This window comes from Musa acuminata, chromosome BXJ2-3 (genome assembly GCF_036884655.1).
Source record: "Musa acuminata AAA Group cultivar baxijiao chromosome BXJ2-3, Cavendish_Baxijiao_AAA, whole genome shotgun sequence".
Taxonomy (NCBI): domain Eukaryota; kingdom Viridiplantae; phylum Streptophyta; class Magnoliopsida; order Zingiberales; family Musaceae; genus Musa; species Musa acuminata.
Window position 1 is genome coordinate 39611181 of NC_088340.1, and position 16877 is coordinate 39628057.

The 16877-nt window shown below is 43.4% G+C and overlaps 2 protein-coding genes across 2 annotated transcripts; both read left to right on the forward strand.

The window, feature by feature from the left end:
* Positions 1-5357: 5357 nt before the first annotated feature.
* On the forward strand, positions 5358-9017 carry LOC135608185 (cation/H(+) antiporter 19-like). The gene is made up of 3 exons (XM_065100779.1): positions 5358-5656; positions 6211-7209; positions 7296-9017. The coding sequence occupies exons 1-3, from the start codon at positions 5468-5470 to the stop codon at positions 8502-8504; spliced, it is 2397 nt and encodes a 798-aa protein (XP_064956851.1). The 5' UTR covers positions 5358-5467; the 3' UTR covers positions 8505-9017.
* Positions 9018-10406: 1389 nt separating this feature from the next.
* LOC135585416 (DEAD-box ATP-dependent RNA helicase 50-like) lies at positions 10407-16795 on the forward strand. The gene is made up of 9 exons (XM_065100780.1): positions 10407-10867; positions 11203-11750; positions 12137-12331; positions 13393-13580; positions 13950-14163; positions 15091-15219; positions 15529-15701; positions 16319-16553; positions 16648-16795. The coding sequence occupies exons 1-8, from the start codon at positions 10486-10488 to the stop codon at positions 16551-16553; spliced, it is 2064 nt and encodes a 687-aa protein (XP_064956852.1). The 5' UTR covers positions 10407-10485; the 3' UTR covers positions 16648-16795.
* The last annotated feature ends 82 nt before the right edge of the window (positions 16796-16877 follow it).

Below are 16877 nucleotides of genomic sequence, written 5' to 3' on the forward strand. Positions count from 1 at the left end.
CCCTTGCGACGGGGTCTTGATCAGTGTTTCTCGGTCTAGGTACCGGTTGATGGCTTGCCTTGGGGACTTCGGTCGGCAACTTTCGAGGTCGAGACGCTCGCGGGTCGTAGGTGACTGCTTTCCTGCAAAAATGATATTCGTTGGGTGATTTTCGATTTTGGCCCCTCCGACGAGCAAATCAGTTGTGGGTCGAATTGTTTCTCCCCTTTGAGCGGATGCCGGCTATGGGCTTTTATACTTTTGTACGAGGGTCGATTGCGAGGGGTTCGACGTGGCCCTTGATTTTCGAGAGTTGAGACGACACTTCTAAACGATCGTCGTCTCGGGACGCGTGAAGCGACGTCAGACGGCATCGCCTCGGGTTCTCGGGTTGGGACATGTCGAACTCGTGTCTCCGTACGGATTTTGAATTGGCATTCTTAGCTGACATGATGGCACGTGGGTCGAACAATATTTTGATACGGATTCTGACATGTATGACATTGATTGTGACGTGGGGCTCAAAATATTTCTTATCACTTGTGATCGAAGCTGTGACGCACGAATCGTCGCATTCCCACACGCCTCCATGTCGACTTGGAAACCACACCCTTCGAACGCCGAATCCAACGCCACCCATCACTGCTACTCGTTAATGGTGTCGTGCTAGTCGTTCACGTCGCACTCACCATTAATTTAAGTCGCATAGGCAATTAACTTGGCTCTTGATGTGGGCACTCACCATTCGTCATATTGCTTTTGTACGATATATTTTAGTCCTTTGAAGAAAGTGTTTAGTACGATCTTCATTGATTATTGAATGTCAATTATTAGTCAAAACTTTTAATTTATCTAAATATCATTAAAAATTCCTCAATCATGATGCTTAATCTTAAGGATATAGTAGATATTTTAATCTATTAAAACTCATATAAGTATATTATTATTATTATTATTATTGCTGTTGATATTGAGTGAATAATGTGGAAGATTGCATGTGAAAGGGGAGTGGGGTCAGAAGAAGCCCCATTCAATCCACATTTGTCTTGCTTGTTGCGATCGACTTGCGGAGCTCTCCAAAGTTCAATGCAACCAAATGATATGCAGTTGAATGATAAGTCTCCATCGTCTGAAAGGGAGGAAGAACATTTGTCACTGTTAGGTAAGAGGTAGTTGATGTGTCACAATGATACTCAATACTTCTCAAATGATCTGATGAAGCTGACTGTTATTGCACAATGTCTTCTCCATAGTTGATTTCATCAACTTCAATTATTGAGTTGATGTACATTTCATAGTGATAGGGATAATTTTGACCATCCAATTGGTGCTTCGACACATGAATATCGATCTAGCAAAGAAAACTTAATGGATCGATCAGATCTATCGTATCAACATGAATCACAATAAAAACATGTTCTTTAAATATTTTGTAGATGACGAGTGATCCTCGAAAAAATCAATTCATCGATGACGATAGCGATCGATGTTTAATTTTCTTCCTACTTCGTACGTCTCTATTTCGATATTTGAATCTACACTAGATGTTTTTTTAAACGAGGGATCTCATCGAAAACAATCTCAATAATATTCTTTAGAATGAGTAAGATGTAATGTCAATGTATGACTTCTTCTTTCTCAAATATTGTCTTGTTGGATGATTTTGAAGGTGCATCAAGATTCGAAATTTAAATGAGATTAAATTATCTACGGAATTATAGTTGATGACCAATTATCGGACGGACTAACAAGGGGTACTCTCGGGTTAGATTCGGGCATGATTCATTTAGGATCCGAACTTGAATCCGATAAGAACCTAAGGATGACCAAGCGGAAGATAATCTTCGCACTCAAATAAGTTATTGCATCATACGTCAGATATGAACGAGTTACTAGTTAAGGATAGAAGATCCACGTTGGAGCTAATAAATTTATTGATCTATCTAACTTTAGCAATTCCATATTCTATTATAGAGTTGGATCGAATCACGTAAATGAACTCTCCCCGGAAGTCGTCGACATACTTGGAGGCATTGGTCATCACCTGCATGGCTTACGTACATCTTACGTACGACACCATGCGTGCGAGTGGGAACAGGAATAAAGACAACTCTATTTTCTACCTCGGTATATAATATTACTCGCATCATTTCAAGCTGTATTCTCCAAATTAATGTAGTGTGTAGAAGATAAACACTGCCCTCGAGTATCACGTCAAGTTGTATTCTCCAATTTGATATAGTATCTAGAAGATAAACACCTCTCTCTCTCTCTCTCTCTCTCTCTCTCTCTCTCTCTCTCTCTCTTTGAAGAATTCAATGGATATATGGAATGTTAATGGCGAATCTGTGTTGTTACACATCACGGTGAAGTATGAACACAGAGAGAGAGAGAGAGAGAGAGAGAGAGAGAGAGGAGATTCTCTTTGTAACAGTTTGACCTAACCTTAACAAAGACGAGTGGAGTAGTGTGTTGACGATTCAGAGAGGGTAGGCGTGAAGGTTCACACAATTAAGCATGCTTTTAAGGGCATGGTTTACAAAGTTAACTAATTTCATGTGCTCCATCGTTGTCTTCCAAGTCATGCTCACGGATAGGGTTTTCGCGCATGCGCGAAAGAATTTTGTACTCCTCTGAACTCTGCAGAGTTGCAGTCTTCGATTAAGACAGCTTTAAGATTTCTTCTCTGTAGATTCGGGAACAAAAAGTCTATGCAGTGGATACAAATCTTGCATGCATAATTCAACATCGGATTTAGATCTTGTACATAGATCTGTTTTATTGCTTGAAGAATCGATGAGAAAGCATCGATGATGTTGTGGCACAGATGAGTTCAGAATGAAGTCTTATGACACTTGTTCTTCAAGCTCTTTTGTTTAGCACCACGTCAAAACGTAAGAAAAGATTTAAATCGATTTATAAGAACTTATAACTATCATTAACTTGGACTTAAACATTTGACTGGCAATTCGGCTTATCAAGAATTCCAAAGAGTGGGTGGTGATAGCAAATAAGATTTCTTGTACGAGAAAATGTCGCTGCTTTGTTGATCATAACGTCTATAAATTGGGAGAACATATCAATTAATTTCATAAAAATATATCTTCTATCAATAAAATCTTGTTGTGCTTCGCCAAGACCGGTTCTTCTTCCGTCCCTTCACCTGTAGATTATTCTATGTATTCTCAAACCTTAAATATTATTGTCGTCAAACTACAAGATCGAACACACCTCAACAACTATGCATTAAAGACAAGAAAGAACTTATCCTCTCTCTCTCTCTCTCTCTCTCTCTCTCTCTACAGGTTGAGATAAAAGACGGCAAAACCCAAAGTGGCAGACGACCCGGCGACGGAGGAGGAACTGTGCGTGTTAGATATGAGTCAGATTCCTTGCTTACAGCGCCGAAAAAGTTATCAGATGAAAGCACCGTCTGCTCCACTGCTAATCAAGTCTTCCGCAGACGCACTCTTCACCTCAATTCTTGCCCATAAAATATTACGCCCAAACGGCGTTGACCGGATGCAGCTCCATTGATGTACAGAAATCAAAAAGTCGTCTCTGACTTATTCTGTCTCTCTCTTCTTTAACTCCCAAAGTATCTCGAGTGCGTGCGAACGGCTGTAACCCTCCCCCACCCTGTCTCGCTTGTCATCATCTTTGGTATCTTGTGTGTTTGGAGAAGTTCTGCTTCGACGGTTGACCGGAGTTCAAGCACGCCTAAGCTGAAGGATGATTGCGTTGGGTACTCTTTGACTTCCATCTTGTTGTCCCCACCATGCACGTAGCGGGCTTCGCGCAGAGAATGAACGTGATCGAGAGCAGATACCTTGATCATCCTTCGGTTGCCAAAAGTCTTCCTTCGGAACCCACAGCGGGTGATGCCACTCGGAGGATAAAAGTCGTCAGTTGGACCCACGGTGGTTCCCACGTGAGAATGCGGATATTTGGGTGGGTCCCTTGATGATTGTGACCAGTTACCTTATTTTCGTGGGATGCTGACGTCACATGACAATCGGTATCTCAGGATTTTTTTTGTCTGACTGGGAGGCCACATGATACATTATCTTAAGCGAAATCATGTGCGGTTCGTTGCACATGATTTTTCCTTTGGAGAGTCGGAACTTATCCGTCCTACATATCTGTTTCATTAGAATAATTTCTTTCTTCGTTTTCTTCTCTCAGGAAGTTTCGAAGATTATCATCCTGTTGGACTACTCCGCCTTAATGAATGAACAAACTGTTCATTGTTCTGCTTCCCGCAAACACACTTGTTAAATTATGACTCCATGGAGACGAATATTTTTCATACCAGTATACATGAACAAACTAAACAATGGAAGGATATATATACTCCTAAAATTTCAAAGGGGCAAATATGTTATTTTCAAACTTCAAGAGTATAAATATGTGAATGGATCTGGATGATCCACTAACCCGACACCGCAGCAACAGAAGCATGGAATCACGTTGACCAAACTATTGGATCGAATCGTAATTCTCGATCAATACGCAGATCCAATATGTTGTAGCTGATATGTTACTGCTCACATTTAGATCTGCATTTGAGTTCGTACTTCCTAATCGATGGATCCAACCCAATAGCACACCGGAAGCAATACACACTCGACTCGGTCCATGACAGATGTGTGCATGTGGTTTCTCCTGAAGAATTAGATTACAAGGAGGAGGAACATGCCAAGTTTGATACTTCAAAGGATAGGAATGAGTCCCATGTAATGTGTTGACATACAACCTAAGGAGTGTCCAATATAATAATAGAATTTAACGCTGTCATCAGGGTTGACTTGAGCAGGAGAGGAGAACAGCAGTTCATGAACGTAGGATAGCATTCTGTTGTGTGTTATGACAGCTTGTCGGAACAACTCATCACTTCTAATTAATCTTTGAGAATAAAAAATGACAGCAAAATCGATAAGGTCAACATGTAGAATTGTTGACCCACACATTTGGTTATGCTTTGCTTACACGATTGGGAATAAGCAGATTAGCAGTACGTGACATAGTAGCAGCCTTTCAAGATCATTATGTCGGCCGGGAGCAGCTGACACTTTGACTCTCACTTCGAACCGGTTGGTCTTCCATGGCGCAAAAGTCAACGGCGTGCAGTATTTCCCACGGCTGGTCAATTAAATCGAGAGAATGACAGTTGCTGAGATCATTATTGTTTTATATCAGTGATTAAATAAGGGATGTGATTCAGCCACGTCGATCGCGATCATTTTAATACATGTGATAAAAGTATTGCCATTATCATTGCAGCATGCTGTAGTACACAGAGAAGTCCGCATGCTGTGACACGTGGCACAGTGCTGTTAGCTATAAATAGCGCAGCAGCGCGTCACCAAACTGCACCAAGTCTCTCCTTCAAGAAGAAGAAGAAGAAGAAGAAGGCAGGCTTCCTTTTGAGGGACAAAAACCTGCTCTCCTCTTCCTCTCACTCCTCCTCCTCGGTGTCAATATACTTATGGCCACGACGAGTGCGTGTCCGACACCGTCGACGGTGACGTCGAATGGGTCGTGGGACGGGGACAACCCACTGCACCACGCGCTGCCGCTCATCATCCTCCAGATCTGCCTGGTGGTGGTCGTCACCCGAGCCCTCGCCTTCGTCCTCCGCCCCCTCCGCCAGCCCCGCGTCATCGCAGAGATCATCGTAAGCCCCTATCCTCCTCATCCTACTTCGTCTTCCTCAGACAATCGTCCCTTTGTTCTTTTACGAGCCCGATGATCAAGGTGGAGAGTGTTGAGAATGCTTCTCCTCTCCTCTTGTCGTGAATCCAAACCCTAATCTTAAAAGAAGATATCAGAGATCTGGACGTTCTGTGTCCCAACAGTATAATGATTTTAGAAGCTAAGTGATCTTAGACATCCACCTGTTGTTGTATCTACGGAATCCTGGTACGACTTGACTTTGGATTCCAACGTGATTCATATGATTTGACTTTGCGTTGCGTGGCGACGTATACGAGCCAAACCTTTAGTTAAAAGACTGAAAGGCCAGTGCCGTGAAATGACAGCAACCTTTGTTGATAGGACACTTATAGCGCTGACTCCGAGGCATTGAATGCACGTCCTATTCCTTTGGTAGGATGGCACAGCGTCGCATGTCGACGATGTTGCCGACTTTGTTGCATTTATGATCGCAAGAGAACTACAGATACATAATAATATGCTTTATGTGCTAAATGGGGGACGAAATGTTTGCAGGGCGGCATACTGTTGGGGCCCTCAGCGCTGGGCCGCAGCACAAGGTTCACGGAGAACGTGTTCCCAAAGCACAGCATGACGGTGCTTGACACCCTGGCCAACATCGGCCTCATCTTCTTCCTCTTCCTGGTGGGGCTGGAGCTCGACATCCGGGCCATTCGCCGCACCGGCAAGGGCGCCCTGGCCATCGCCCTCGCCGGCATCTCCCTCCCCTTCGTCCTCGGTGTCGGGACCTCTGTCGTCCTCCGCTCCACCATCGTCAAGGGCACCCGCCAGGGCCCCTTCCTCGTCTTCATGGGTGTTGCCCTATCTATCACCGCCTTCCCTGTCCTCGCCCGTATCCTCGCCGAGCTCAAGCTCCTCACCACCGACCTTGGCCGCATGGCCATGTCCGCCGCCGCCGTCAACGACGTCGCCGCCTGGATCCTCCTCGCCCTCGCCATCGCCCTCTCCGGCAACGGCTCCCCGATCGTCTCCCTCTGGGTCCTACTCACTGGCATCGCCTTTGTCACCTGCGTCGCCGTCTTCCTCCGCCCCGTGCTCGCCTGGATGGCCCGCCGCTCCCCGGAGGGCGAGCCCGTCAAGGAGTCCTACATCTGCGCCACCCTCACTCTCGTTCTCGCCGCAGGATTCACCACCGATGCTATCGGCATCCACGCCCTTTTCGGCGCCTTTGTGGTGGGCATCGCCGTGCCCAAGGATGGGCCCTTCGCGGGGGTGCTCATCGAGAAGGTGGAGGACCTGGTGTCCGGCCTCTTCCTCCCGCTCTACTTCGTCTCCAGCGGCCTCAAGACTAACGTCGCCACCATCAAAGGCGGCCGCTCATGGGGTCTCCTTGTCCTCGTCATCACCAACGCCTGCCTCGGCAAGATCGTCGGCACCATCATCGCGTCTGTCGTCGCCAAGGTCCCCATACGCGAGGCCGTCACCCTCGGCTTCCTCATGAACACCAAGGGACTCGTCGAGCTCATCGTCCTCAACATCGGCAAGGACCGCAAGGTCTGATACGTATTCCCCTATTCACAATGTATACACCTTTCCCCCCGTCCTATCAGTATGACTTATGCCGACATTATATCGAACAGGTGCTCAACGACGAGACGTTCGCCATCATGGTGCTGATGGCTTTGTTCACCACCTTCATTACCACTCCCATCGTCATGGGCATCTACAAGCCTGCCCGGCGAGCAGCGCCCTACAGGCACCGGACGGTGGAGAGGTCAGATATGGACAGCGAGCTCCGCGTCCTTGCCTGCTTCCACGGCAGCCGCAATATCCCCACCATGGTCAACGTCATCGAGTCATCCCGCGGCACCCGCCGTCGCCGCCTTACCGTGTATGCCATGCACCTAATGGAGCTCTCGGAGCGGTCGTCAGCCATCTCCATGGTCCACAAGGCCCGCCGCAACGGCCTACCCTTCTGGAACAAGGGGGGCAACGCCGATCAGATGGTCGTGGCCTTCGAAGCGTACCGGCAGCTCAGCGCCGTCACCGTTCGCCCCATGACAGCCATATCCGACCTCGACACCATCCACGAGGACATCGTCACCAGCGCTCAGCAGAAGCGCGCCGCCCTCATCCTCCTCCCCTTCCACAAACTGCAGCAGATCGACGGCACCTTCGAATCCATAGGCCACGCATACCATCTCGTCAACCAGCGAGTCCTCCGCCACGCACCCTGCTCCGTGGCCATTCTTGTGGACCGCGGCCTCGGCGGAAGCACTAAGATCACCTCCGACGAGGTATCCTACACAGTCGCGGTCCTCTTCTTCGGCGGCCCCGACGACCGCGAGGTCCTAGCCTACGGCACGCGCATGGCGGAGCACCCGGGCGTTTCCCTCATGGTTCTCCGCTTCCTCCCGGCCGCTACAGTGGGCCAGGATGAGCTTGCCAAAGATGAGGCCTGCATCTCCAACTTCAGGGCCAATTTGCCATCCTCGTCGGCATCCGATGGGTCGGTCAAGTACGAGGAGACATCGGCTTCGGACAAGGCGGGAATCATAGCGGCCATCAAGAACTTAGGCCGGTGCAACATCTTCAGCGTGGGCCGCTCGCCGCCGGCGGTCGCCCTGGTCGAGAAGAGCGACTGCCCGGAGCTGGGACCCGTGGGGAGCTACCTGGCCGCCTCAGAGTTCTCGACCACAGCGTCGGTGGTTGTGATCCAGAGGTACGATCCCAAGGGGGACACGTCCACGCTGGTGGAGGAGGTAGCGGTGGTGCACGATGTGCCCGACACACCGCTGGCCTTTGCCACGCCGGAGTCTTCCCTCCATGACAAAGGAAAAGGCAGGTAGACTGGAAGTTGTGGTCAATAATACCATACCACATCAGGCGGCTTCCCTTTGGCGTTGGAGAGGGAAGCGCACCTATGGTTCCATGCTTGTCGATCTCTATTGCCGGCCTGTTAGTTCAGCCTTTTCGTCCATACATAGTGGAGTATGCGATGAGCACGGAGTGTTGACGATAGTGTAATGAGGAACAGTGATACATGCCAGCATCATGCTCTGCTCTCTTCACTTGTACCACAACCTCACAAAGCATCATCTTCTCATACCAGCAGAATGAGAATGTTACAGAAGTGTACGCAATGAACTTTGTCGCAAAAAGAAACCCTTGTTAGATTTTGGCTATCAGATAGGGATGTCTATTATTGATTAAGTATTTTGGCTATTAAAAAAAAACCCTTATTGATAAATAACATTTAAGAGATTAGGAGGGATGATTTCCTTCAACAGAATAGCGAGATTTTCTCGTACAGTTAAAAAAATTTTATCTGGAGACATATCGAAAATATCCTTTTATGGTGATGAATGAATCTAATTATCATAATCACGATCTCGCATTGTCTAACTTGAAAGATGCAAGTAGCCATCCACATGTCATAATTCCTAAATCAAATAGTGATCATGATCTAAGCATATACTGGTGATCTAGGACGAGAGTCTTGGCCTTTTACTGTTATGGTATGGAGCCGAGTCTCTTATAGCACGTAGAGAATGACGAGATGCTGACTTGAAATATGTTTTTCATATCAGTACGTAAAGACCGGTTTATTTGTTTCTTTATGCGGGAAAATAAAGAAAAACTACCTGCGCATATCTCCGTTTGTGACGGGCAGGATTTGCCATGGACCGAACCGGCCCAAAATGGCTTTATGCCTGCATTCTTGACGCGGATTTGATGTGATGGTTCGACATTTTCGAACCAGACCGGTCGCCGAGTTGATGGGCTGAACCGGCCATCTGTTTCAAGCAATTGATCGCCCAAACCGCCCGAGTCCTGATGAGAACGTAGGTGATTACTGTAGTTGTGGTCGACGAAAATGACGTAGTGATCGATGAGAACACTGGGGTACTTATGTGGCTTCTTGTAGGAGAAGAGGAGGAGAATGAGGAGAAAAAACGACGATAAGAGGTGATGCAAAAGAAGAGGATGACGCCGATGATGATGCTCTACATCTGCATTGAAGTTGCTCGATAATTATATTGGCAAAAAAAAAACACAGATACAAAACAATGAAAAAACAGTTCGACATCATCATCGATGCTAACGTGAATGTAGATGCAGAGCCTTGCTCGATATATATGTCGATGTCATCGTATATATAAAGCGATGTGACCTTTGTCATTTTTTTCTCCATTTGTTGCTTAGCATGTGCAAGGGGGAAGAAGGATGAGTAATACTCGACATTCTCGTATTGTTTTGTATCACTCATTATTCCCCCCCCCCTCCTTACGTATATCGATAAAAGAGGGAAGAAGGACAAGAGTTACACCACTTTTCATCTACTTTGACGTCAATGCAAATACCAAACGATGTTATGTATTTTCGTCAACGCTAATATAAATATCGAACGATCATTTCGTCGTTTTACATATGTGTCATAGTCGACGTAATTATTGAGCGACATCGATAGAGTATTTCTATCTGTATCGTTCTCTTCATCTTCTTCCTTTATATCACATCTCATCGTCGCTTTTTCTCTTCATCCTCCTCGTAAGAACCAAGTCCCAAATGTTTTCCTTTCAACATTATATAATTAATTTATTATAAAAAAATCATCATTGTTATTTGATTTTTAATTTAAATATGATTTTGAAGTGGTAAAAAAAAGAAGGAAGAGGGCAGAATAGAAATTACAAATTAATTAATTAATTATGTAGATTTTTTATTGCGAGGAATCCTTATCCCGACTCGCGGGGTAGCTGAGGGTTTTCGTCGTTCCCTCGCCTCGTCCTCGCTCGCTCTCTCTCGATAGAGTGACGTGAGAGCAAAATGCTGGCGAGCAGCGCTCCTCCTCCTCCCCTTCTTCAGAAGGACCTCCTCTTCTCCTACTCTCTCCAAAGCCCTTTACTTCCTCCTCTGCTTTCTCCGACTCGGCGCCTCTTCTCCCTTCGCCGCCGATGTGGCTGCTCCTTCGAACGCGCCGCTCGAGGGGAGAGGGATGAGTCGCCGGTGGTGGCTGCGGCGTCCGGCCGCCACGGCTACGAGCGTATCCCCATGGAGACGGCCGGCGCTTACCGCCTGGTCGACAGAGAGACTGGGGAGAAGTTCATCGTCTGGGGAGGGTCCGATGACAACGACGATGCCGACACCCCCATCCCCTCCGCGGACGTCCTCTCTTGGAAACCCCCTACCGCCGACGGTCGACAGGAAGGTGAGCAATCCTTGTCCTCTCCCCCGCTTGTAACCTTCGTCGTTTACAATTCCATTCATGAGGCAGAAACCCTACTTCACGTTCTAAAGAACGCGTAATGAGTTGGTCAAAAACCCGACATGCGATTTTATTTTTCCTTTTCTTGATTTTGCATTGGAAACTACAAAATTATTTCGTTGAGACATACACATTGTTGAACTGGTCATGATTGGTGAGGATAGGTTGATGGTTGCTGCTTCTTCAGTAAGAGCTGGTCTTCATACTATGAGATGTTTTATTCCTGATTCTTTCTTGTCAATCGTCTCCTAAGGTTGCAGAGGTTTTTTATACCACAGGAGTTGATGTGACAATGCCTATTGATGAAACCGGCAATAAGAAAGTTGCGCCTGCTGGTGGATCTCGTAGAAGTTTCGGAAGGCTGAAGGCACAGAAGGTGAAGTCCTTGATAAAGAAAACCTCCAAAAATTATATGGATGACTCTAAAATTGGAAGTGTCACGTTTGTTGGAGATTCACCTTCAAGTGATACCAATCGAACAGATTCATTTGGTTGTGGCAGAGCACAGGGTCTGAAGGATTCAGATTTGAAGGACAATTCAGCAGTGAATGAAGAGACTGAAGCCACAAATTCTTTGCGCTTGAATTCTAGAGAAGATGATTATGCTTCATTTCTAGACAGATCTGTTCCAAGGAATGCTTCCTTCAGGGGATGGGGAGGTGCTGCTTCTAATCGGGCTGGTACAGCTGTCCGTTCCAAGCAGCACAAGAAAATGGCTACTGATGCTGGATTTTTTAGCAGGAAATCTTTCAAAGATGTCGGTTGCACTGATGACATGGTTGGTGCTTTGAGGGGACTGACGTTCCTTCGCCCATCTCATATTCAGGTGTTTCTTAGTTTCTGCTGAGAATATTTGCTTTGCTTTTTTTTTTTCTTATCTATACCGGAAGTCTCACACTATATGATAACCTCTGATCATGGTTGATAGGATGAACCCCTTATAAGCTTGCTTAGTTTCTATGATCTCAGAAAATGATGATACTGTCAAATCTAGTAAATTTGATTAAAGAAAATTTTATGGGTTTCCTCTTATGCAAATATTATATAAATTATCTGTTCAGCAAAATTCTCATATTGGATCCTTGGCTTGCTTCTGAATCTGTTCACAATTATGTCAATGAAATTATCCAAATTGATCACTGGTTTGATTTGGGAATAAAATGACTTGTGAAAACTCAAGCAGTACGTTTATGTAGTTTTTGAATACTGCAGGCAATGGCATATGGACCTATTATAGAAGGAAAGACTTGTATTGTTGCTGATCAGAGTGGATCTGGTAAGACATTGGCTTATCTTGCTCCAACTATACAATGCTTAAGACAGGAAGAGATACTAGGTCTTGGTAAAGCATCATCAAGGAGCCCAAGAGTGATAATATTGGTGCCTACTGCTGAATTGGCTTCACAGGTTGGTATTTGGTGTCACCATCACCAACTTTTTCTCTCTGTGTTTCATCTTTCTGAGGCACCAATAGTTGAAGTTGATCTATACCGTTCAGTTTTGATTATCTTGTCAAAACTAGCTAGTTTGGTGTAACTAATTAATCAACAGTGAATATAGAATCTTGGCATAATATCTGGTCAATATTGCTTATAGGTGTAATATCTTGTGATAATTAGCACTTTGAGAAACCAAATAAGTGACTATTGACACATTTAAGACAAACACAGATGAATGCCTTTACAAGAGTATCATAAGCTACCAAACACAACAACATCATTGAACAATCTGGCTGTATTATTTGAGCATGAATTAGAAAGAAATTTATTGTGTTTTGTTTAGTTTTAAAAGCACAAATAAATTTAGAAACCAATTATTGGTCATAGACATGCATGATCATCTATTTGCATGCTCTTGGGATATGGCCAGATAAATAACTCTGTACAGCAAGGGAATAACTCCGATCATGTATAACTCTGTGCCAATCACTTTTATGTTCTCTAAACTCTTTCTGACGTAGGTAATGAAATCAATATAAATTAAAATCGCCAAACTCACAAAAATTGTTAAATGAGAAGTCCACAGGGCCTACATTGAAATGGAAACCGATAATTTGTCCCTTTGTTGTTATGGTCTGTAGTTTTGATTTTGATAATTTGTCCCTTTGGTCCTTTTTTTTATACTTTCATGTCTTAGTTTTCTTCGTCATTGTCTGCCTTTTCACCTGCACTTAATAATTGGCTTTCTTGTTATTGTTCAATAGTTTGTTCCTTTTCTTTCGCCATGTTGATCATTGCTTAGTGAGTTGGATTTGCTTTTGCATATTCAAAGTAGAAATGGGTGTTGCCGATGGTATTGTGTCTGATGGAATAGCTTGAATTTGATATATATGTATGCAGTGCATGTGGTGCATATTGATGGAACTGCTGAAATAAAATTTAGAATTTCACTCAAGTGTTTGTGAATGACATGGAACTTCTATTTCTGATGTTAGTGTTTGACTTTGCCTGAACCTTTTATATTTGCAGGTTCTTAGTAATTGCCGGTCGATAGCAAAATATGGTGTCCCATTCAGATCTATGGTTGCAACAGGCGGCTTTCGACAGAAAACTCAGCTAGACAATCTTAATGAAGAATCCGATGTACTCATTGCAACACCTGGCCGTTATATGTATCTGCTACAAGAAGGCTTTCTGCAACTAACGAACCTTAGATGGTAATCCGTGTTTGCATTTTTCAGTTTTTGCTATATCAAAGCATCACGGTTAAATTTAATTTTGATTGGAATTCTTTTGGTTTGCTTTATGTGACTGCAGAAATGTGCTTTTGTACAGATCTGAACTGGCATGCTTCTTAATGTACCTTTGCTGAAAGTTTAATGTGGCTTCCATAAACAACAATCTGTTTTGAACTAAAAGTTCTAAAAGAAATAGCAAAAGTTTTTAAGTCACAGTATGTTCTCGGAAGTTTTCTAAGACAGTATCAAGTACACAAAAGTAAAGTTGTTTCTTGTGAGGTTGTCAATGTAAAAAAAAGAATAGAGCTTGTTTAAACACCTATGAACTAATCTCTTTAATACATGCAGTGTTGTCCTAGATGAAGTGGACATCCTATTCAGAGATGACGGATTTGAACATGTTCTTGAGAGCTTCATCAGTTCTGCACCAGTGTCGGCACAATATCTTTTTGTTACTGCAACTCTTCCAGTTGATATCTATAATAAAGTGGTTGAAATATTTCCGGACTCTGAAGTAATCATGGGACCTGGCATGCACCGTACAAGCTCCGGTCTCGAAGAGGTTAGTCTTCCATTATCTGCTTGTTTCTACCTTGAAGTGACGTGTAAAATCATTAATTCTGGCTACTTAACAAATGGGATGTAAAATCAGTCTTTAGGTGTAGCCAAGCTGTAATTATGGCCGATAATTGGTTCTGGCAACTGAATGAATGATTGTGGAATACTTGATCTTTTTAATTGTAGATTGTGTGTTTATATACACAAAAAATCACATTCACCTTCAATTTATCAAAGTAGAAATACAAAATTGTTTTCTCCTACTTCGTGACTGCTCCCAATTTTAATTTTAATGAAATATTTAACTATCATATATTTTAATATCCCTTGCCAGACTAACCGTCAGCAACCCCGAAAAATATTGCATCATAATTATCATTCTTGTACTTTGTCCATTAGTATAACACTAGTGGTTGAACAACTCAAGCCCCAGGTTACTTGGAATTGTGGACAGGAATTTTAGACCAACTGGCAATTGACATCAACCCTCCTGATTCAATGACAAATTTATAGCCAAGGTTAGGCAAAGATATGTTTGCAGAAAACATAAGAGGCTAGTTGGTGGTTAACAAAATCTGAGTTTTGGCTGCTTTTTTGACAAAAGAAATAATCATCATCACCTTCCCCACTTGATGACAGAACTAAAATCAGATGTCTTCAAATTTCATATATATTTTTTAGATATTTCCATTTTTATATAATTGGAAGAGAAACTGAATTATGATGTTTGTGATCCTGATTTGGTTAGTGAATATTCTGAAAGCTTCTCTGCAGAATTTTCAGATACCATTAATTTCTTTATATGAAACATGTTCTTATTGACTTTGTAAATATCTTATCACTTTGTTCTTCAGTTAGATGAATGGGGGCCATTTCCTGTAGCAATTAACTTGATTTGGAACTTTTAATGACTAACATTATTCACTTGCAGGTTCTTGTTGACTGCAGTGGTGCTGATGGGGAGGAGAAGAATCCAGATACTGCTTTTCAAAATAAGAAATCTGCTCTTCTGCAGCTTTTAGAACTCCCAGTTCCTAAAACTATTGTTTTCTGCAATAAGGTAACATTGAATTTCTAAATTTATGTTTTGACTAATTAGAAACATGGAAATTATAAACATAATTCAAAATGAGTAATGTATGTGTAGGAGATCATTATTTTCATGCTGACTGGATATAGTATTGTTTTTCTTACTTTGGCAAATTTAAAGATCCATTTTAAAAGAATGCATCTTAGCGTAGGAGCCCTTCATACTTCAAGTTGGCATCTTCATTTATAATATTAGGTAATTATTCCTCGAGCTTTGCAGATTGAAACCAACTGGGCATCTCCTTTTCATGATAAGCAGTTACCTTGTTTTGTTCCACAGATTGAAACCTGCAGAATGGTGGAGAATATATTGAATCGCTATGATAGGAAAGGATCACAAATCCAAGTCCTGCCATTCCATGCTGCCATAGCACAGGAAATACGTTTATCAAACATGAGAGAGTTTCTCAACTCACGTTCAAAAGATTCAAAGTTTCTGATCTGCACTGACAGGTAATGGAAATGTGGCAAATATTGTATTCATTAGTTCAACTTTTTCTATGTAGCTTGACTTAGAAAACAAGTTATAAAAACACATCTGAGTTATAAAAGGATCACAAATCCAAGTCTCGCCATTCCATGCTGCCATAGCACAGGAAATACGCTTATCAAACATGAGAGAGTTGCTCAATAAGCTACAATGCTGGTTTTCAGATAGCAGTTTAGATGGTTAACTTTTATCACATGTCCTTTACTCTTTTAAGTAATGTAGTTTCATGGCTGCTGCACTAATGATCTTTTTACCATATCTCATTCGAGTTATCATTCTTTGATTGTGCTGAAATAACCAATTGCAGCGAAAGGCATAGACTGATAAACTGACATTGCATGCTGAGTTCGGTATAATAGCATAGTTCTTTTTGAACCATGCACATTAATTAATGATATATTGTAATCCTTGGTTATCTGCTACTGTGTCTCAGATCAAAATTAATGTTACAATTCTTTTCGTCATGCTTTCTACCCTTCTACTTATATTTGTTTTTTCTGTTCTTCTAATGCTTCTGTTGGAAAAGAAGAAAAAAAGATAGTCTTTTCTTCCTAACTGGTATTTGATGATCTTTCGACAGGGCATCACGAGGCATAGACTTTGCAGGTGTGGACCATGTGGTACTCTTCGACTTCCCTCGTGATCCTAGCGAGTATGTCCGCCGTGTCGGGAGGACAGCTCGTGGTGCCGGTGGCAAAGGCAAGGCCTACGTCTTTGTCGTAGGCAAGCAGGTCTCCTTGGCCAGGAGGATAATGGAAAGGAACAAGAAGGGCCATCCATTGCATGATCTACCTTGTGCGAGTTTGGCGCCATAGGTGACTCCGCCACTTCTCTCTTTTCCGAGCTGACAATCATCTGTATTGTATATCACAGAGGCTGAACAATGTTTCTGTTACCTCGTACCGATAGCGAGACATCCAAGAGAAGCTCTCAAATGTTGTAAGCAACACCCCCACCACTGATCCTGACTTGCTGTACGATTGGTCGAGGTAATCTTTCTGGCATCATCTTTTATCTCCTTAAATTTCCATAAAATCTACTATATGGGTTTTAAATAGCTAATCCTTGAATTCAGAAAACCCAACTTAATTTCTATCCGCTGGTTTTCGGATTGGCGAACCACTAGCAAATAAACCAAT

Excerpts from the sequence above, each read along its gene's own strand:
- LOC135608185 (XM_065100779.1), top strand. The coding sequence starts at position 5,468 with ATGGCCACGACGAGTGCGTGTCCGACACCGTCGACGGTGACGTCGAAT. Across the intron at positions 5,657-6,210 it reads GCGTCATCGCAGAGATCATC|GGCGGCATACTGTTGGGGCC; the intron begins GTAAGCCCCTAT and ends AAATGTTTGCAG. Across the intron at positions 7,210-7,295 it reads ACATCGGCAAGGACCGCAAG|GTGCTCAACGACGAGACGTT; the intron begins GTCTGATACGTA and ends TATATCGAACAG.
- LOC135585416 (XM_065100780.1), top strand. The coding sequence starts at position 10,486 with ATGCTGGCGAGCAGCGCTCCTCCTCCTCCCCTTCTTCAGAAGGACCTC. Across the intron at positions 10,868-11,202 it reads CGCCGACGGTCGACAGGAAG|GAGTTGATGTGACAATGCCT; the intron begins GTGAGCAATCCT and ends TTTATACCACAG. Across the intron at positions 12,332-13,392 it reads CTGCTGAATTGGCTTCACAG|GTTCTTAGTAATTGCCGGTC; the intron begins GTTGGTATTTGG and ends TTATATTTGCAG.